Source organism: Anopheles gambiae, chromosome 2 (assembly GCF_943734735.2).
Source record: "Anopheles gambiae chromosome 2, idAnoGambNW_F1_1, whole genome shotgun sequence".
In the NCBI taxonomy this organism is placed as follows: Eukaryota; Metazoa; Arthropoda; class Insecta; order Diptera; family Culicidae; genus Anopheles; species Anopheles gambiae.
Genome location: NC_064601.1, coordinates 92,327,311 through 92,349,795, shown reverse-complemented (window position 1 = coordinate 92,349,795; position 22,485 = coordinate 92,327,311). Strand labels below are relative to the sequence as shown.

General features: G+C 44.8%; 2 protein-coding genes and 1 non-coding gene across 6 annotated transcripts in view; 1 reads left to right on the top strand and 2 right to left on the bottom strand.

Moving 5' to 3' along the window:
• The window catches only part of LOC1276568 (NAD(+) hydrolase sarm1), a 45,563-nt gene extending 41,415 nt beyond the window's left edge, over nt 1-4,148 (bottom strand). The window contains exons 1-2 of one of the 2 annotated variants that reach the window (XM_061644573.1): nt 3,980-4,148; nt 1,548-2,094 (exon numbers count right to left, since the gene is read on the bottom strand). In XM_061644573.1, the coding sequence (XP_061500557.1) occupies nt 1,548-1,956 (409 nt within the window). In that variant the 5' untranslated portion in view covers nt 1,957-2,094; nt 3,980-4,148. Of the gene's footprint in view, nt 1-1,547; nt 2,843-3,979 lie in introns of those variants that run through there. The other variant, XM_061644574.1, reaches the window with a different exon arrangement.
• LOC1276565 (serine/threonine-protein kinase NLK) overlaps nt 3,985-22,485 on the bottom strand; it is an 80,825-nt gene continuing 62,324 nt past the window's right edge. The window contains exons 4-9 of one of the 3 annotated variants that reach the window (XM_061644619.1): nt 20,971-21,163; nt 20,696-20,905; nt 20,430-20,618; nt 18,739-18,940; nt 18,533-18,626; nt 3,985-10,978 (exon numbers count right to left, since the gene is read on the bottom strand). In XM_061644619.1, coding sequence (XP_061500603.1) covers nt 10,945-10,978; nt 18,533-18,626; nt 18,739-18,940; nt 20,430-20,618; nt 20,696-20,905; nt 20,971-21,163 — 922 coding nt within the window. In that variant the 3' untranslated portion in view covers nt 3,985-10,944. Of the gene's footprint in view, nt 10,979-11,298; nt 14,499-17,083; nt 17,500-18,532; nt 18,627-18,738; nt 18,941-20,429; nt 20,619-20,695; nt 20,906-20,970; nt 21,164-22,485 lie in introns of those variants that run through there. The other 2 variants (XM_315928.4, XM_061644618.1) reach the window with 2 other exon arrangements.
• Trnae-uuc (transfer RNA glutamic acid (anticodon UUC)) lies at nt 7,359-7,430 on the top strand. The gene has a single exon. It is a non-coding gene; the product is annotated as a tRNA-Glu (tRNA).

Genomic DNA, 22,485 nt, shown 5'->3' with positions numbered 1-22,485 from the left:
TTACTAAGTGTCAAAATTGAAAAAGGAAGAATTGAAGGTGATCAAAGGGACTAAGAGTAATTTATTCTTTTCCATTTCGAAATGATAATGATCAGCATTGATCGGAATTTTGTGATATTCTCCATGTTTCTCAATATTTTAGTATAGATCTAGACCATTGTACATTTGATTGGGAGTACTGACAAGTTTGTAGCATGATCATTTTAAAAGTGGTAATAATGATTTAGAAAACTAACAAAATTTCAAGAAAGCCACAAACATTTGAGAACGGACAACTTACGAGCGATATTAGATGAAGATCGTGCACAAAACCATCGAGCAGACGGTTGGAGTGCTACAGTAAGTCATTTTCGATCGACTAAAAGCAATGGGAATGATTCGAAAGGTGTGAAAATGAGTCCCAAACATGAATTGAAGCCGAGTGATGACAAACTCCATTGGTTCATCTCCAGTGAGCAATTGCTCCAACGGCATATTAGTGATTATACAAAAGCATTACACCACTCGTTTCCGGATGACTACGGACGGCTCCAACTCCGACCGACTCCGAATGAATCCGGATGACTACGGAACAACTCTGAACGACTCTGGACGACTACGGGCGACTCCGAATGATTTCGACTCCGGACGACTACAACTCCGGGTGACTCCAGACTAGAGATGGGTAAAGTTGGCAAAAATCTGGAGTCAACTCTAATCCGAATCTAATAATTTCGGAACCAACTCCGATATGAAACGATATGAAATGGTTGATAGCAAGCACATTGCATCGGACGGTTCCAGTTGACCCCGGAAGACTCCGATGGACTCTGGACGACTCCGAATGGCTACGACCCAGACGACTACGGACGACTGTGGAGGGAACTAGTGGCTCCTATTTTGCCGGAGTCGGAATCGAAGTTGTGAGAGCGCTTCAGAGAGCACATAACTACTCCGGCCGACTCCAATTCCGGGTGACTCTGAACGACTAAGGACAACTCCATACGACTCCAGACAATTCCGAATGGCTCCGAATAATGCTAGGGGGACCTACCTTCCGGAGTCACTTCAGATATGTTCGGAGTTGGATCGGCGACGAATCCAGGTTTTTGCCAACTTTACCGATCACTACGGGAACATGTAAAAATTGGTATGTTTTTATGAATGAACTAGCCATTTTTGTATTGTTTTGAAGTTAATTAACCTGTTTCTTAGCATATGTTGTTATAGTTTTTAAATATTTACTATTCAGTAATTAATTGACTTGACCTGTAAAAAGCTATTCTTACAAGTAAGAGGATCTTATTCCTTCCAATTCAATCCAAAAGAGGACAAGAGCAGCCTTTGATGGCTTTTTAAAAGCGCATGATCGTAAAACATAGCGTAATTTGATCACTCATTCAGCTTCAACCATCAAACCGCCTTCATCTATGACGTTTGAAACCAATGCCGAACAGCATGGGGAATCCCTGATCGTGACGAATACAGTTTCTACCATGTGTAGACCCTATTTGTACTACAGAAAATGCATTCCCTTATCAACCTCTGACCCAATGTACATCACTCACCCGGGCTTAGCTGCAACATCGGTGACTCGAGCGTATCAAACTCCGGGAAAGCGCCATGATGATGATGGTGATGGAACTCGTTCAGATGCGGATTGCTGGCGGCCGCAAACGCGGGCAACTGCCCGCCGAGCACGGGAGCTGTGACCGCCTGCCTGCACCCCGCCGATCCATCCGACGAGCCCGAAGAGCCGGAAGAACAGCCGCTCGAAAAGGACGCCCTCGGGGCGGGTATGGACAATTTCAGCGGGGACTGTTGCCGTTTCCCCGGCGGCAGTTCGGAGTTTCGCCGCACGATCGGTGGCGGTGGCAGCATCGCACCGTTCGGTGGTTCCGTTGGCGACAGGAAGTTGTTGTTGCCACCGTCGGTTGGGTGGGTGGAGTAGCGTATGTTCGAGAACGGACTGGCCATGCTTTCTGGCGGGACAGGGACAGTACGATTATGTAGAATACACACACGCACACGCACAAGACACTGTTTGTTTCTGAGATGCTGAGGTTGTTCCTGCGATCTCGCGTTAAATTCTTCGCACTTTTATGTTTATGTTAGCTTAAATTCCCGGGAAAAAGAATGTGCGAAGGTGGAGCGAATGAGATTTAGAGCGCAGAAAAAACACAATTTAAGACAATAAAACACCAAAATTGAAGATTCCCCCCCCCCCAGCTTCCTAATGGACATGTTCCCGTGGCGTGGAAATAAACTGAACCTGTTTACATGTCACGGTCAGGGTTTTTGGTTGAAAAAGAAACAAAACCTTCCCTGCAATTAAAACATTTTGGGACCTCCCTGCTCCCTGATTTTCACTGGAAATGTTGAAAATTAACCATTGAAACGATTTTACCATTTAACGGCCAAATTAAACCTGACAAGGTCCGGGACACGTTCTTTTCTTGGCACAGTGCGCGGCCTGTGTGTGTGTGTTTTTGCCCTACTTAAAACCTGCTTACGTCGTGCGTCCTCCCCGGGCGGTGTTAAGGAAGCTTAACCTCCGTAACGAAATGATTGACATCATCCACAGACAAGACCGACCGATGTGTCTGTGTGCGCGTGTGTTTTGGTACGTTTTTTCCCTCTGAAAATGAGAAAAAAACGAAGGGAAAAGCGTTCACTCAACTCCGGTGGCCATTATCAAGGCCAAATTCGGATGAAGGTTAAAAAAAGGGGGGGAAATCGGTTGGAGCACCCGGTCCAAAGCAGAAAGGAGTCAAGCGGTCGGTAGTTTTATTTTCGGCAGCACGGCAAACCTTTAAACACGTGTGTGTACGTCGCGCGTTAACCAGACAGAACCGGGCAGGGGTGGAAAAAAAGGGATTTTTTCTCCCGGCCCGTACGTACAGGCACGCCGACTTAAAGGTCGTGTTCATATCGGTCGAAGGGGTTTGGGGTTTTAGTGGGTTAAAAATAGCCGGGAGAAGAAGCAGAAACAAAACCCCCTTTGCTGGCATTGCCCAGCAATGGGGAGTTGCAATGTACGCTCCAGACACACACACACACACATACACACAGGGGAACTGTATTGTGTGTAGAATGTGTTCAGTTTGTTTGGATAGAGTTCCAACGGGAATGGAAGTCATATGTTGGCGCAAGAGAGTTGACTTTGGGCTTGCTGAATTCTGCAAAATTGAAGCTAAATTTAATTTAAAATTTAAGTCTGAGGTTGTTAATTAGTACAGCCAAAAAAATACAGTTTCAATATTGGTAATTAAGCATAAAATAAAGTGCAAATTCAATCCCCAAACACTTGAACTGCAGTGCCCGTTCACATCACATGGTGCACAAACGAAACGCAACAGCATACGCAGCCCAGCGGCGTCTAAAGCTCCATCCGAGCCGTAGCCAGCAAGATCTTATGTCAACAGAAACAGATTGGGAAACACCGTACCACTGTCTCTTTCCAATGGTACAGACAAACAAAAAACCTTCAACTGTATCAGAAATGGGCTCTCTCAGCATAAGACCCTATGTGTGGGCGCCTTCGAGGCAAAGGAAGCGCGTCGTGCGCACCGGAAATGTGTGGGATTGCTCGTGTGGCATAAAGAAAAGATCCCAAGCCTCTCTCAGTAGGCACACACATTCGAACCTGTTGCTGCTGCTGGCGGTGCCGTGTCATTGCACGTGAGGCCCCTTGGTGGTGCAAGCATCATCACAAACAGACGCGATCGCACGCAACAGAAGCCCGCGTGGTTGCTACAAACGCGTGCGCGATCACGCACGGCAAAGCACACCTTTTGAGACGGGACCGATGGGTGAAGGTCGTCCACTAGCACACACACACACAAAGACACCCCGCACGCAGTCGTCGACGTCATCGATAATCGGTCCGTGATCGTGACGCAGGGTGTGACACTTTTGCAGCGAGAGCTCCCCGTGCGTGAATCGCTCGCAAGTCCCCGCACTGTCACATGTGTGAATCGTATAGAGAATGTGAATGAACCTGTTTTTGCTCAATGAATAGTAACACTTTTTAAACGCTTTCACTGTAATGATCTTCAGCAAACAAATGCGTAAACTCGATCGCGCGTAAGCAGACTCGCGGTTTGTTGGTACGATCGTTCCCGCAAACGCGCGCGCGCTTGCTCTTCGACACCGACCGAAACGTTCTGGCCGGGCGCCGCAAAAACGGCAAACGGCGAGCTCTCTCTCTACACACGATCGGCCAAACCCAGCGCAGGGCAGAATGTGTTGCCGAAGCGTTTGTTGTGTAGTATATGGCCACACTATAGTGTCTGTGCTGGTGGTGGTGGTGGTTGTCGTTTCCCTTTCCTCTTCGCACGCGCGCTTGACGATGATTGACGATCGATCAAAGGAAGCGAAGAAAGAGGCAAGCAAATAGTACTACGCATTCACACACACACACACACAGACACACACACGCATGTACATTGCACATGCATAAGGGATCGATTTTATCTACAGAACCACTGCACACACCACACCGTGTCCCAACCTCGGGGCTGAACGTGATCTACACGAAGGGCGCACGTGTGCGAATGTGGCGCGTTGTAGTGCGCGAGAAAGTACTGGCCCGCGCGCGCAACAAAAGAAATAACGCAGAGTATAGAGTGCACCGGGAGTACAAGATGCACTGCAAAAGCGCATAAAAAATCTATTTAAAAAAAACGGGACAAAATGTCCACAATTGGCGATCGCATTTGTTCGTGTCTTCAACACTTTGTTGAACGGTATTTATCAAACGCGCGGAACTAAATTAATATTAAATTTGTCATGACGGGGGCCGCCCAATACCCGACCCGGCCGATGATATATGGCCGATGGCCGTGTGGCCAGCGCGTGTTAGAAGCAGGTTGATTCAATTTCCTTTGACCAGAGGATGCCGCTCTGCACCAATTGAGAGGATCGGTTGCAGTTGTGCATCGTTTAGTTGGGAAGGAATTGCATATAAAGATGCAGCGATACTGGCGGTACTTTGTAGGGGTTATGGAGAGTATGAATTGCATTTTAGTAGACAAATTACGTTATGCAAAATATCTATTTGAATTTTGAATTTTCTATTTGAAATGAAGCGGGCATATGATATCGTAAAAGACGCCAATGCGATAAGTCAATTTTAGATGTTATCCTTTTTTTGTTTAAGTTATTACAAAATGCATGGAGTAACATAATTTGTTTGCAGAAATCTGCATCATTTGACTTCAGAACTGTCGAAAAGGAGGAGCTTGGATCGCTTTTTTTTTAATCGACCGAACACACAAACGAGTTCAACCACTTTATACATTTCTATGGAAGCCTCTTAAGCAGTCTTTACAGTCTTTAGAGAGTAAAAATTGCAAAAAAGCCCTGTATGTCTAAATACAATGTAAAAACTATTCACAAAATGATCGACGATTTGTTTGCTTATAGGGTTTTCCAGAGGTTCTCATAGCTGTGGGGATTCTGTTCGCTCATTATAAATTCCTATTGGATTTTTTACATTATTTTGCCTTATTGGAAAAAGGACACTAATGCCCATCTCTTAAAGATTATTTCCTATAGGAAAGAGTCAAGAAAGTGTCTCAGAACTATGGTTCTAAAACATTCTAACTCACCCCCACCCCCCCCACTTGCTGCCTACAATTCGTGACAATAAAAACCTAATTTTTCACACTGGAAGCACACTATGAGGCCATGCTATTATTTTAACGACCGTAAGCCACATAAAAGCACGCACAACAAACGCACATAGAAAAGTGTCACATTGAACTGGAGCAATTTGTTTAAATTACACACCCCCCGGCAAAGGTTACCAGTCATACACACACACACAGAGAACAACCGGAGGGAGTGGGAGGAAAACATGTGTGTTTGGAAAGTATCGAAAGACTCGCCACATCCCCTTTGGAGGTAGAAGAGGGGTGGGTTTATGATCCTCTACAACCTAACAGTAGTGACCAATCCAGAAGAAAGAAAAAAAGGTGAAGGGGAAGGAAAGGGATGAAAACTATGCATTCCTCATCCATCGCTAGTAGGGCCATAAATATGCATTAGACAGGCGGTTGTGCTAAATTAGTGCCGCCACATGGAAACCACCATGAGGGACACACGAGAACTATGACGAATTGATAATTATTATGCTGAGTGTTCCCCGGTGCCGATGCTCTCACTACACACTACATTTCTGCGTTTTTTTGTGTTTGATGTTTCTGCCCCGAATGCATCACGCACTGGGAACCCCCCGCTACGATGTAACGCATTTACATTTTAATTGCAGTGGCGATCGCGATCGCGAAACATCGATCGGGCTTGCAGAAAATTTTGTTGCCCGAAGTGTAATCAAGTGTAAAGGGATCTTTCACACGATGGTGATTACGATAGTACGCGAAGGTGACAGAAATGAAATTGATCGATTGTCAATCGCGCACCGATCGAACGGGGTTGCTCTGGTGGGGTTTTTTTTAGAGTGCACGCCACATAACAGCATGGCCACCCTGCCCGCTGATGACTTATTGGTTTGACAGATTGATTGCGAGCCCGCGTGGAAGGTCGGGGTAGGTTTGTGCGTTACCTTGGCGACGAAGGGACACGGGTCTTTTGGAGTTTGTTGGAGTTGTTAAATTAAAAGAATATTGTAGAAAGGATTTTATAATTCGTTTCTTCGTCTACCCAATATCACACTATCCCCATCACTTGCTTAAGTGCATTGAAGCGCGTTTTTGCCGAGAAGCAACCACACTGTCACCTAATTTGTGTGCCGAAAAAATGAGGCTACTGCACAGGCCCGTCGCCGCCCGTACAGCCGCCAATGGCTGGAAACGAGGTCAAAGTTAAATTTAACTCCAATGTTGCCTTTGCGGGGCAACGTGCGGCTCCACGGCGGCGCGCGGCCAATGCAACCAGTCAATAGGTAAAATTTCCTGTGCAGACCGGTTTTTCTTCTGTTGAGTGATTTTCTGTTTGTTTTCTTAAAGCATACAATTGTTGGCAACAGCCAGCAAAAAGGAAAACACGAACCCGATCATCATGCCTCGGCTTTACTATAATGTTTACGATATGGCGCGGCGGGGCTTTGCTTCCGGGGAACGTAGCGACAGGTTTTTTTTTGGGACGTTCCACAAGCAAGCAGACCGAGCCTAATGGGTTTGGTTTTTAGGTCATTATCAAAATCATTCAATTATTTGTTTGTTTTCATTTTTTGCTTGCAAATTCATTTTCATTGAGGATTTTGTGCATTATTGTGGGTTTGATTTTGCAGTGTTTGGAGCGAACGAAACGAAAAACACTCAACCGGCAAACCATTCGATCAAAGCACTCACGAACAGAAGAGGCACTCACGACTGTTGTATTTTTGTAGTGCTTTGGGGGCCTCGGTTCTCATCTCCCATATGGTCTAGTGGCTAGGATATCTGGCTTTCACCCAGAAGGCCCGGGTTCGATTCCCGGTATGGGAACACATGATTCCTTTTTTTTATTATCACTGCCTTCTGATGTTTTTTTTACACAATTACTTCTTTGGAGTTTAACTCTAACACCACTTTTACGTAAAAGTTTAATAAAAAAAAGCACTGTTTCATGTCATCATGCGCATGGGAAAGGGAAGCTCACCCGCTAGGTTTACATTTTGTACAATCACTGTTCAATTTATGTATATATTTTCCATTGTGTGTATATATGTGTTCTGATACATACGGGTGTTGCATTTGCTGAGTTTCCTGCCCACCACGGACTGCATGCATTGTGTGTATGTGTGTTTTTGTTATGTTTGTTTTAATGTTTATTGTGTGATTGTGTACATCTTTTGCATCATCATTTTTCCAATGTTTCGTGTTTTTGTTGTTGCTTGAAATTTCCCTTCTTTTTCCTTTAATTCATTTCTCTCTTACACACACACACACACGCTCTCACTATCACTATTTCTCACTATACAAGTATATACACACACTGATCCTGGTGTTCCGAGATGCGAGAAGACAAATATGTGTGTTTGTGTCTGTGTGGTCTGGTCTGTTCGTGTGACTGTGTTATGCATCCAATTCATCCTTCTCCTCCTTTCATTGGGTCCTTTTGTGCCCCAAATGCACAATAGGGATTATTTCCACATTTTCTTTTGCAGCTTTTGCCTGTGACTGCTTCTCGTGTTCTTCTTTTCCATTCAATTTTACAAATCTGAGCGTATAAAATTGCCTTTTCCTAACAGCCTTCTTCTTCTTCTTCTTTTAGCCATTCGCTTTTGAATCATTTTTTTCTCATTCGTTTTATTCATGTGTCGTTTCAAGTTTGCTTTTTGTGTTGTGAACTTGTTCATTTTTTCACTTTTTCACTTTTTACAGAGGTCTCGTGTGCAGTGTGGACAAATATGCGTTGTTTCATTCTTTTCGGTTTGCTTCTTCTAATCCCTTTGTTGCTACAGCTGTTTTATATTCCAATACATAATGACCAACAATCACAATTTGTTATTTACACAGGTCAGAGAGAGAGAGTGTTGCCTTTTTTACCGTTTTGTTATCAAATACTATAATCAAGCCAATGTACCACACACCATGCTTTTATTAAAGTTTCCCTAAAATAAACCAAAAGGACACACAAACAATTGGAGTGGAAGATTTCTGAAACTCATGCATTGGGGAGGTTTGGTTGCTTGTTAGTAGGTAAATGATGCTGCAGTGGGGCAACGAATCACCACCACCACCACCGCTTGGCCCTTCGCGATCACGCGATCAAGATCGGTTTACTGTCAATTGGGTTTTATTTTTACATTTGCTTATAATTATTACCTCTCTCTCTCTCACACACACACACATACTAATACAATGGTTCGATTATAATGCACTACACCTTTAACACCTGTGTAAACCTTGTCTGTGTTGTGGCGCTTACTGGCTGCGCGCTGTTGGCTTTGGTTGTTTTCTGAAACCGAAAGTGTTCCTTGTTTTGCTTCCATTTTCTCCTTTCTTGCGGTTGCGGTTGTGTGTGTTTTGTTTTTCCTGCGTTTGTATTTCTGTTTGAAACGGTTTTCACTTTTTTTTTAAATGAAAGAGTTACTCATAAGTTGTACATTTAATGTTTTAGGAATGTATACTATATACTCCAGTTATGCTGTCCGTTCTATAGAGTTGCGTTGGTTCGTTTAAGGGAAAGTTGTCAAACAGGGTGGCAGTCGGGTTATGCATAGTTCTGTTGGATAGATTGTTCATCTGCTGGCTTGCGGTAGAGAAAGAAACGTAACACTTTCGAACCAGTTTTGTTTATGCTTTCAGTATACCGTATGATGGCATTAACACGTTGCGAGCTGCGAAAAGCACAAGCGAAATCTCTAGCAGGAAGATTAAAGGGAGTGTACAAGTGTGTGTACAAGAGTTCGTCTGAACTGAGATTAATGCCAATACAGCAACACACTAGTAGGAGTAGTAGTAGTAGTAGGTGGCTCCGATTACAAAAAAAGGGGGAGCGTTTATGCGGCAGGGACTGTATTGTAATCGGATCGAAACATTCCCGGCATGCTATATAGTAAGCCTTTCTTCGTTTGTGTTTGATCCATTTTTTTCTCACTACAATAATATTATTAGTACACTACCCGCTACACACACACACACACACACACAAACGATTCTGTTACATTGGCTGCGTGTGTGTGCGTGCAGTGTGCAACAAACAATTGTATATGATTTTACTGTTACTGCCGCGCTACCTCGCTGTTTTCGTGTACATCTATCGCGCAATCAAACAAACGCTAAATATCATATCACACAAGCAGACAATGTTTTCTTTATAATGTTTTCTTTTGTTCAATGTTGTTTCACAAACACACAAACACACACACACCCGTAAATGGTTACTAACTGTGTTACGATATTCCCATTAAATGTATGTCTCGTTGTGTGTTTCTCCCTGGCTAGCTTGCCTAGTGTGTGTGTCTCTCCTTCTTCTTTTTTTCTCACTTAAACTTTAATTATTGTATGTTTCTATAGCCTGGCTTGTGCTACAATTATAGGGACAATGCATAACACACGGAGAGTTTTGTGGACCATTCTACAGCATTTCCACCTGCCAAAATGCATTTTCTTCCAGTACAACGAAGATGTGTGTGGGTAGGGTAGGTATTCGATTATGCTTGCTTGACGGTCTGTGTAAATGTGAGTCCACCTGCCACATACCTTTGTCACTATATCAAAACGTCTCACACCTCCTGTGGGAAGAAGTGTTCGATCCAATTGTTTTGTTAATATTATTCATTATCGTTCTTTTCCCCCAAAAAGGTGTTTCTCTCCTCATCCTAATGCTGCTCCTTCTACTGAGGTGTGGCGCGTCGACACGAAGACTTCTTAAAATGGCCTGCATTTAGAAGCTGTGCGCTTGTGTCTTCACGCGTTAACCGTATGCAGTTGATTAATGACAGGAAAAACTACACTTAAGCCCTACCACACACACACACATTCACAACAACATGCATATGCATTGCTCTTGGGTGAGGGATTATACTGGCAGGGATTGTGTTGTGCTGTTTTGCAATAATCATCGTATAGACACGTATTATTCCAGTACACAGTGCACAAACGAAACCATTTGCTACAATGCACACCTTGAGAGAAATGTTATTATGTTTCTCGTAGCTTTTGTTTCGCAGCAGGTGCGCCTATCGCCTAACTGCATAAGTGTGTGTGTTTTACGAGCGTTTTTCTTTACACACAGACACAAAATATACTTAGTAGTACGCGCATTGATACCATTCGTCCTTCTTTAGTACACAGTATCCTCAAACACTGCAAATTGCTGCTCTATAATCTTCACAAATGTAATTGTTGCTACTACTTGCACTTTAAAGCGTAATACACGGGGCGTGCTCGTTACCGTATGTGAGTATAATGTTGTGTTGCGACCGTTTTTCCTTCGCACGGTCGGAACCTCTCGTGCGCATGCATTAAACCAGCATCTTCCTCCTTTCTGCCTGCAAATCTGCACTCATCATCACTTTGTCCGTGTTTGGCCTGGCGAAGCACGTCTGCAACGTTTGGTTTGTTGGGAGGGAACACACAGTGTGTGAACAACATAAAATTGAAAAGAAAGGAAAGAAAATAGTGAGCAAATATAAATATAAAGTAAACATGAAAACTGAATGAAGCATTGAAAAGGCGTACCAGGAATGTTAACTCCACCAGGAAGAGTAACACAAGCAACACCGAAAAGCACTAAAACGTAAAATATGAAAGAAACCGTTTCAGGATAGAGCCACCGTCGTCATCATGAATCGTGAGAGTAGGAAACAATAATAAACTAAAAGCAAAGTTGAAAAGAACAACTAAAAGAAAGGAACCAAATGAATTGTTTTTGCTTTCGTCTATTTGTTTTCCTATGTATGTGTCTCGCTTTCTCTCTCTCACTTTCTCGCTGTTTCTCTTCCTCTCTTTCTTTGCTTTCTCTCTGTTTCTCCTTTGCTTTCTCGCATTTATCTACCGCTTTTTACTGTTATATTGGGGACTTGTATGTTTGCAATCAAAAAAATTGTCTCAACCACAACTCGATCCCTTATCAAATATACACATGCTTAAAACCTACTGGTGGCGCGCATCCGACCTCATTCTCATGAAAGTGTGTGTGTGTGTGTGTGACTTTCTATTTGAGTTTTTGTTGCTTGGCGCTAATTTATACTGCTAAACTAGATGCATTATACCACTCCTTCACACCGAATCGTTTTCCCGATACGGCCCTACGGGTCCTGTCGCTCAGTGGCGTGTTTCGTTGAGGAAGAGAGCAAACAATCGATGTTGTTTCTCAATGTGTGTGTGTGCTTCTCCGTCCGTTCGCTTCAGTCGCATAAAATGAATTAGGAATCTCCGCCACGCGTTCCTCTTGGTCAAAAACGGTACACGCGCGAAGGTGTTGCGTGAAATGTACTAAACATTTAGTGAACTTTCATTGAATAAGGGGTACGCAGAACGAGAAGAACACCGCGACAAGAGAACGCATTTAAATTGTCTTTAAAGTGAAGAGATGCACGTTCAAGTGCACTTGAATGGAAAAAAAAATAAAATTTGATCTAATTGTACACTACACCACGACGTGAGCACTTCTTCACCATCCTTTCCTAAGCCGAATTGGCAGGAAAAAACTACAGGAACCCACGGAACTGAAACCGGGTATACACCGTGTATCTGAATCGTTCAGCATCATTCGCCCCGCCAAAAATCTGCTTTTCTAGTGCCCCTTTTCCACACCTTTCCGTGCCACATGAAAATCTTATTGCTTCTACTTAACCTTAAACACGCATAATCGTTGAACACGTTTGCTAGAGTTGTTTTTATGTTTGTTTTGTTTTAGTTTTGCGGTTATGCTTCTTACACTTGCTACTACTACTACTTTCTTGAACGCATGCACGCGCGCAGTCTCTCTCTCGTGCAGGATATTATCCTTTCTCCGCTTAGTCCCTCCCTTTCCTTAACCCACTGCTGGTTAAAAAGCGCACTACTACCTGCAATCATTCATCCTTATTGTTTATCATTTTATATTGTATTCTCCTTTGTTTCTCTCTCTTGCTCTACCTCGCTAAGGTAGAGGGCTCTTCCACGCTCTTACTGTACAGAGATGCGCGCGTGTAGAGCTGAGGGTGCAGTGGTACTATATAAACGCAACCATCATCATCATCCTTCCGTCCTTTCTTATCCTGCTAACGCAACAAAAAAAACCTGTACATGCCTGATGGTAGCTGTCCTATTGTAACGTTTTCCATTACTGTGAAAACCTCGGCTGTTGAGCGCTTACATCGAGTGATTGCAATGTAAACGAACTCCTGTCCTGTCCTGAATGTGGTACATGCGTGTCTGTGGTACCTTCGAGAGGCTGCAGAGTGTATGCTGCAGCTGCCTTTTTTTCCATAATCTACTATTTAAAACCGTTTTTCTTATCACTTCTTACCCAATGTACCTGCCCACCTGCTCCTCCACAACTGATTCACTCTCTTAAGCAGGGTTTTACGATGCTTGCACTTGCGTATGCGGCTGCTTTTACTACTACACCTCTCTCTTGCGCGTGTGTACTGGTAGAGTTAGGGTTTTTTTTTGTTGGGGGGAAAATAATCTAAAAATGTAATTGAATTAAAAAACACTAATAATGAGATCTTATTGAAAGATTTGATTCACCACGTGGGCGAGAGATGACCTTCGCTCTTTTTTTCCTCTTTTTTTGTGGGGGGTGAGAAGCGGCAGCAATGAAAACTACGTTCTTTTTCCCCCCCCCCCCTGACTCACCGTCTATAAAGTCTTTCGCGTTTCGCACGCCACACATACCATGGCGTTCTGTTTGGCGCGTCTTGTTTCGCTCTTCCTTTGCTAACACACACACATCCGAAGCTTAAAATGTTTGCCCTACATGCCTTAAAAGCTAACGAAGACGCGACAGTAAAGAAACAAAAGGAGAATGGAGAATTTTCCTAAATGAAATCAATCGTATAAATCGTACCGTCATAGGCTTCCTCTCTTCCACTTTTCCGCTATTTACAGGTGTGTTTACGGTATGTTTCGTTCGCCCACTCGCCCTCTCACACACAGGATGCAAACAAAGTACAACACGCGTAAGCTAAATTAAACTAGGCAGTCAAAAGGTTCGTCTCGATCCCGGAACAGTTCGCTTTGTGGCTCTGTGATTGTTGATGTGTTTGCAAGCATGGCCTGTGGCCCCTCCCTGTCGGTGTTTGGAACTGGTTTTGTTTGTTTGTTTTCTTCACCTGCCTTTTAGAATGTTTGTACGGAATTGTCTTTCTTTTTTGTTGTTCAAGTCAAGTAACACGTGAAACAACTGATTGGAGTAATCGAAAGGATGCGTCGGCGCTATGAGCGATTAGTTCTGCATACATCATCGATCGGACGTACACTGTTGTGTGCTTGTTACTGCAACACATTCTTCCTTCCAATTAGTCAATCTTGTTCCCAGATGGCGCTGCTTGCTACACACACACACCTGTCTGTCCTTCTGCACTACAACTGAGCAGTAGTCCTTTAGCATAGCAGCTCCCATCGTTTCATGAGATATGATAACCTAATCCCATGCACTAAACCACATACTAAATCGAACAAAAAATACTGTCCCCCTTTACTTGGTTGCGCTCTGATGCTGACGGCCGTACAATAGATAGTCTCTGTGTGTGCATATGTGCTTGTGTGTCTGCCTGGATATTCACACGTAATATATTACCAGAGGGAGCTCTTGTTCGTGGTACGCTCTGGTAAGTGCTTGGACCCCCCCTGGACACCGATTGTCCCATAGGAATGGCAACCTTGAGGTTTTAGGGGTTATTTTTTGTTTCTTCTAGAACCTAGAAACTGACGCCACAAAACACAGATATGCCCCTAATGGTCGCTTCTCCTGATACAATCTTGCAAAGAGTCGATTTGTGTTGGTTTGTTCGGCAGGGGTGGTCGATTCTCGGTTGCATTTACAGCGTTCCATTTTAGGCGGCCATTGCTTCATTATGTCATTCCCACTGGTGCGGCGATGGTGGCAGTTCTGATGGATGGGCTACGGTTGAGCTACGGTTTTTGCACACACACGCACACACAGGTTAGATGATGAGCGGATGCGCGGGAGGTACATGAAAGTAGGGAGAGAGAAAAGAAAAACAAACGCAAATCAGTCTCAGTGCAGATGTGCAAAACAGGTAGTTGGTTGGGAGGAGATAGAACGTAAATGATCATAATGCTATATTTCAGTTTGATGCCTGGAAATGGCTTAACAGGGAGTGAAATTATACAATTAGTAAGGCGCACTCATGCCAATATAAAACAATCAAACAAGGAACATACTAACGATGTGTGAGACCAGTACGGAAGTTAGATGCAATGTTCGTTTAGTTTGCTTTAGTTTTGGGAGATAAGTATGTTTGGTAATTTTAGGCTGAATTTGAGCTCGTTTAGTAACGATTTTAGGCTAAACGATTAATATGCAGTTAACGTTCACACTAGCGAAACACGATTATGATACTGTTGTGTGCAACGGGAAACTTAAATACCATCACAAACAAACGCATGCTTTTCCTTATTTCCTCATTTGTTTTGTTTTATTCGGTGGCATTGCTGCAGAGTAGTAACGCGGAAAGTAAGTACAGTAAATTGAGATGCAAATTCACAAGACGCAAGCACAGTAGGGAGGGGAAAAGATGGCTGGAAAAGGAAACTGTTACGAGAAGGAAGAAAAAGCCACGCTGAAGCTCGTAACGAGCTTAAGTTTTGATTTTTTTTTGTTGGTAGTAGGTGTTGAGGGCATGTAACAATAGAAAGAGGGAAAAAGGTGTTGTTACTTAAAATGAAATAAAAATAGAAAATAGTAAATACACAATTTTGACGTAGTAGCAGTAGGTATGTGACGAATGTGGAATATTAGCGGTACAAAGAAGAGAGTGTGGGTGTGTGTGGAAAGGGGATTTTTTACGCGGTTTTGTTTTTCCTGTTGGCCCCGGCTGGTTTTTTGCCGGGCAGTAGTAGTAGTAGCAGCAGCAGCAGCAGCAACAGCAGCACTAGCAGCAGGAAGGAAATTCGTTGTAAGGAGCGTTCATGGGCAGCAAGTGTTTAGGAGGAGAGCGTATGGTTTTTATGTTGTTGTTTGCGTGTTGATTTTTGCTTTTCAGCGCAAGCTTACAGCCACTGATAGGAAGAGGAGAGCGATATGAGAGGCGGCGAGGCGGAAGGAGCAAACAAGCAAATGTTATCGGCCAATTGGCGTGAAGCATAGAGAGCACTTGTGGATATGGGTGGCTTGTGGAGCAGTATGCAACAGTTGGGACTGTTTGGTTTTAGTTAAGCAGATATTAGATTGGTTTGTGTCAAATTCTTCAGCTGTAAGGGTTTTATTGGGGAGATTTGGTGTTTTATTTTTAAGTTGTTGGTTTAACAAGCTCTTTCTGGTTGAATTAATTGACTTTTTTTTATTAGATTTTTACTATGATGATATTAAACAAACAATAAAATGTATATTTCTTAAAAAAAAAAGAAAAATACTTTACAGAAAGTTTATCTAAAGTTGGTGCATTTTAAAATAAAGTAACATTGGAACAAATGAAAAAGCAATGCAATTACGAAACCAAGAACTAGCAAGTGTGTTTAAAATGACGAAAAACTCGCCATGCAGCCAAAATGCAAGAATGTGTCTTCGGGACAGTATTGGAAAGAAGAACATAAACTAACATAAACGTAACACAAACCACAGAGCAAATAATGCAAGAAGAACGTTGAATGCAGTTGTTAATTGCAGTAACGACACAGTAGTAGTAAAATGGATCGTCGAAAGGAAGGAAAGAAGAAAGAAAACAACCAACAATGAAATGAAAGCTAGAACGATGCAAAAACACACAGAGAAACGAAATGCGAGTGTGGATTGATGAGAGCAAGTGAAAGAAGTATGGAGATGTTGTTATTGGAGATGCGCCGATATGGTGAGTGAAGAAAGTGAACAAAGAAATAAAGATAGTTTACAGTGAGGAGAGCAGCAACAAAAACAGTTTTTTTTTAAACAAACAAACACACACACACACAAACACACCTATTTTGCGAAAAATCGTAGGCTTGTGGACAGATGTGTAGCAGCATGGAGATACGTCCGCTTTTTGTTCTCCCCCGATCCAACATTCCAGTTGCGTGTGTGTATCCTGCCCCGGGATGATCCATGGCCCCGCGGCACGAAAGTGCGAACACGCACACAAACACACACACACACACACATGTACACACAGTGATCAAAGAGGATTAGTGATTGACACCGTGACGCTAATGGTAAACGTTTAGGTATCAGCGCTATCGCTATCGTGACAGTCTCTTGAATGTCGTCCCCCCGCGGAAAGATGCACCGATGGGAGGTGCATGGGAGAGAGTCTGAGAGACGGGGAGCATCAAACAGTGCGCATCTGGTGCATTATTCTTGTGTGGTTTGATGTGACATGGAAGGATCTTCTTCCAAATAAATCGTGTGCTGTTTTCGTTTTGCAATGTGATGATTATCCTCTAAAGCTGAGTAGCAGGTCGTACGAGTAGTGACACGGTCGTTGGTTGGTGATTTCCACAAGCAAACAACTCATAAGGGGCACAAGGCATGTGCACACAGAACCGACACAAGTCGTTCCACACTAATTTGCAGTTTCTTCTCTTCAAGGGCATCGTTCGGTTTCTTTGCTTTTTAAATCTCTTCCTTGGCCAGCTTTCTATCGATTCTTATCGAACACTAATGGGGAATAGTGTTGGTCGCGGGGTCCTTTCTCGGTCACCAACTCTACTGATCGACAAACTTCACACGCACTGTGCTAGCAGTAGTAGTAGTAGTGGTGCGCTTCTCTATCTTGATTTGACACACCTCCCCGAGTGCGATTGTGTGGCAGACCACCACCTCGCGTCTTGGCTTTTTTCTCCCCCGAGTATTCAAACATCAGCAACGGATCACACGGCTTCTTCCTAGCTCTTTGCGCGCTACCCGCGGCGGGCATCAGTTTTGCCACCTGCTTGCTACTGATGATGATTGGATGATGGTGATATGTGATGATTATTGCTGTTGTCAAACGAAACACAATGACAAAAGTGAGCTTCGATAAACGGACGGATAGTAGTAGTAGTAGTAGGTAAACATAGTGAAAGTGATAAGAGAGAGAGAGAGAGAAATAGAAACAGATAGGGTGAGAAAAGGGGAACCACCAGGGGGGGGCGATACACATATAAAACAGGGAGATGGATCGTTACACCAGCAGGAAGGGGGTGGGGGAGGGGGAGAAGTAGGAGAGCGTGTGGAACAAAAATCTGGATCAAAAACATCCTTGTGTGTTTCTCCCGTGGTGGAGACGCGCTGGGCGGGAACAGGTGGCCGTGGGGTTTTTTTTTGTAAGAAGGAAGTGGCCTCAACATATAAATGCATTTAAAAAAAAACCACAAACCCATGTACGGACACAGTGGGGGATTTGTTTTTGGAGTCATTTCAATGACGCGTACTCAGGGTTTGCAGCTTTCCTTTGCTTTGCGCCTTCCTTCCTTTATTTCCTTCTGGGAGCCGATTACTAACATTCCACATTCGTCACTACTTAGATGGTAAATGGTTTTTAAAAATAGATTTTGACAAAAATATCTTCCCTAAGGCTAGTAGTAGATAGTAGTAGGAGCCTTATCAGTTGGAATTGGGACGAGACAAAACAGGGAGAGCAAAAATAGCCGCGCCTTATATGCTTAATGTATCCTAAAGCAAACGTCATCCGTGTGGTGCAACGGCGGATGAGGTTTCCTTGTAAGGAGGGCGCCGGAAACGGGGGGAAAGACAAAACCAAAAGTTCTTTATGTACAAAATACGCAGCAAAGAGAGCACTCGGTTTGGTAGAACTAATTTTCAGTTTTGACGAAAAACAGGAAAAGAGAAAAGGATGATTGCGGACAGAGCTACACATTTGTGAATGAAAAACCAGGAGCGCGGGACGATTTGTCGGCACCCTCGGTACGTCACACATCGGCTGTGCACAACCGCATGCAGGGTTGGGGGTGGGGAGGTGGCGGCGTAGGGCATGGGAGATGGTTCAGCCCTTCTAGCCTGGTTTACCTACCTAGCGAAGGATTTGAATGCAGCGCTTTGGGGATTTATACACAGTGGCACGCGGCCCGTCTGTAGCTGCTCGGCAATGAATTTGTGCATTTCCTCTGTTGTTTTGGGGGCGGACCGAGAGCAGAAAAATGGAGAAAAGAAAAGGGACATTTTAGTAAAGAGTGTGTAACACACACAAACCAAAACAGTTGCTGATGCTTTTTTTACCTTTCACCTGCTGCACGGAGGTCAGTTTGCGTTCCCACAGGTCATCGAATGCTTGGGTGGCGGATGGCTCGAACTCGCCGGTGTACTGGCGCATGCCGGCGGACGTGGTGTAACAGCACTTGCACATGCAGGAATGGTAACGAAGTCGACCCTCGTCGACGTACGGATGGGCCAACGCATCGATCACGGATATTCTTTTGTCCTGTGGAGTTAGTTATTGGGAGTATTAGAACAAAATAATGTTTGCAGCTGGATTTTAGTGATGGGAAAAATGAAGTTTTCATCGGAATCGATTCCTGCTAGCTCCGAAGCTCTCTGGAATCGATTCCGAATAGTAGATCCGGAACCAGCTTCCGGGAATTGGTTCAGGGATTGGCCCCGGAATTGGTTCCGGAATCGGTATCAGCTCCGGAATTGGCTCCAAAATCAGAATCGGTTCTCCATATCTCCATAAGAAGAGACGTTTGGATCTAATGATGCTACATATTGTTAGCTAAAAAGAAAATTTACTTTACTATAAATTTCCTTTTATAAAATTTACTATAAATTTACAAACGAGCTATTCTGATGGAGATTCCCGGACTGATTTCGCTACTGAAATTTCTTATTTCAATTCAAGAACTGATTCTCACTCTGGAGCTAATTCCAATTCTGGAGTCAATTCTGATTATGTTACCGGAACAAATAGCGATTCCCAGGTCAATTCCGTTTCCGGAGCCGATTCTAATTTCGGAACCTATTACAATTCCGGAATCGATTCTGGATTCATCTCTGGAATCGGCTCCGGTGTCAACTCCGTAATCAGCTCTGGAATCGGCTCTGGAATCGGCTCCGGAGTCAACTCCGGAATAAGCTAAGGATTCATCTCCGGAATCGGCTCCGAAGTCTACTCCGGAATCGGCTCTGGAATCGGAATCGCTTCCAACATCGGAATCGGCTCCAGAATTGCTTCCGAACACGGAATCGGGTAGGTCCAATTCCGAGCTCCCACCGCTACTGGATTGAGTTATTAATTTTTAGGAGACAACGCACACTCCAAAGCGAAAGCAAAAAACCATTTCATCCACAACACCACTGCGTCTCGCAACTGTCTTTCCAAGCGACACGTGCGTCTGATTGCGTAAATGAAAAGTACGCTGAACACCATATCTGTGACGTAGGCGGCGTTAATACGCAAGCAGTTCGATCGGTATTTGTCGTTATGAACCGAACAACCAAAACAAAGAACAGCCCGTTCACGCTGTTTGCTGTCCGTTGCACTATCCACGCACACCACCCTCTGTATTAAAAGCCGCCTCCAAAGCACGTGCCTTCACACCGTGCCACCGTCGTGACGATGCAACACACAGCAACCCATACAAACAAACAAAGAAAACCGATTCCTGCCGCCAATTTGCACGTTACTTTTTCTGGTGAAACCCCCTGCGGAATACACCCAAAACCACCTACAAACAATCTGCAACGGATGTGTAATCTAACTTGCGACACAGAAAGCCACACATCCGTCTGAACAGATAGTTTGTTTCTTTGTTTGTTTTGCTGGGTGCGATTTAATTTTAGCATGGCGTTCCCATTCAAGCCCTATCCAGTACCGCCGTGTATTAACTCCTGTCTGTGGTCGTCTAGTGACACACTCCCTCTCCCTCTCTCTCTCTCTCTCTCTCTCTCTCTCACTCTCTCCCCGTACGTACCGGATCGAAGACGAGCATTTGGCAGAGCAGATGTACGGCTTCGTGTGTGGCATGGGTGCTCAGCGTGTAGAGTGCGGTCAGTGACCGGGGCTTCGGTGCCCTCCGCAGCATGTGGCTTCTGGCGCCCTCGCAGGCATGCCGCATATCCTCCAGCGATGGCGTACCGAGCAGTTCGGTGATCAGTTCAAGCTGCGGAAAAGGGAAACCCCATGATTGAAGTTGTAACGCCACGGGAACGGAGTTAACGAGGTCAACCGGCTTTTTACCTGCTGTACGGGGCTTTGCGCCTGGAAGAGAATGCGCCGGCCGAGCAGCTCGCCGAAAATGCACCCGACCGACCAGACGTCGACGGCGGCCGAGTAGTGGCGGGCGCCCATCAGTATCTCCGGCGCGCGGTAGTACTGCGTGACGACTTCCTGCGTCATGTGCTTCGATTGGTCCGGTTCCTCGACGCGCGCCAGCCCAAAATCACAAATCTGCGGCGAGTGGAGATAAAGGTTAACAACGAAGCACATGGAAAGGCGCAATTTAAACAACGTACCTTCAGCACACAGTTACTGTTCACCAGCAGGTTGCCGGGCTTGATGTCCCGGTGCAGGATGCGCGCCGAGTGGAGATACTTCAGCCCGCGCAGGATTTGGTACAGGAACACTTTGATGTGGTCAGCGGACAGGTGCTGCGGCGAGACGATGATTTTGTGCAGATCCGACTGGAGCAGCTCCGTAATCACGTAGCTGTGGAAGCGGTAGTTAAGGAAGCATGGTTTTCGATCGACAAAAAGGATTTCTGTGGATGGGTTTTTGTTGCAGTTTTTGGGAATGTTGATTGGCTCGAAAAAAACCACTGTGCCCACGCGCGTCTGTCCAAACTGATTGATTCTTTGTTAGCTGCTGCCTCATCCTAGCTGTGATTCCGAATAAAGGATGCTCCCCCCCTTTGTTTTAGGATTCAGGAACATTGTGGTGAGTGGGTAGAAAGTTCGACGAAGTAACGACATCCGTCGTAAACATCGTTCGAACCAACTTTTCGCACATTCTGCACAGCTTTTAATCGCTTCCGACAAAAAAAGCATGTCCACTTCCAATGTCTAACGAGCAGACGACAACACACTGTTACAATGTGTTTGCGAACGCACCCCGCAAGCCACAAGGCGTGTGAGTGTGTGTGCGTAGTGTGTAGTCCTTTCCGGTAACCGGGCGATCGTTCGACGACGCCACGACACGGTGGACAGCAGCAAAAGGGCACTAAGCAAAGACGAAGGTTTATGTGGACGATTATTTTACTTTCTCTCCCGCTTCTCACTTCCTAACCCGAATGGGTTCACAGTTCCGGATTTTGCTAGCGTCACCGTCCCACCACAGACACATCGCCACAGTCCTGTCAAGGACGTTGCCCGGAACTGACACACGCGAGCGTTTGTTGGCAGAAAGTCTCGTCGATACGTCACGTTGTGTTACAAGCAAGCAAACCTGCAAATCCTCCCGTTTTATGTCCCGCTAACCCTATCTTTGTCTCTCCCTTGCCTTTGTCATTGTGTTTGTGGTGACGACAGGAACAGAGGGGGGAGGATTGGCCATCTCGCACCGAAATGAATGCAGCCATACATCCAGCTAGTGAGGATATGATGCTCGTTGGGGAAGGGCTTACGGGTCGGTCTGAGTGGTTTTTAGGGTTGACGATGGGACACATTGGCTGCAGCAGAGCAAAAAAATGATGCCACTGTCCGGACAGAGTCACCAGACAGGCGGCGGCAGCAGGAACAAAGAAATTTTCCAGACATTGTGATCCATCGCTTCTTCCTCCTTCTACACGGGCAAGGACGGCCCGGCTTGCAGCGGAACGGGACGAACGGGAGGAGATAAAACGAATCACGGCGCGTACGAGGTGTGGGCGAGTGTATTACTACTACTTGCTTAATTCAACTTGCGCCCGGTCATGGCGACACAGCTCGATGAAGGCGGTGGTGGCAGAATAAACGCGGAATAAAAGCGCGCTCTCGGGTGATTCGAGCAGCTAAATTGCATCCATTAATCAAATGGAAATGCACACAAGGGAT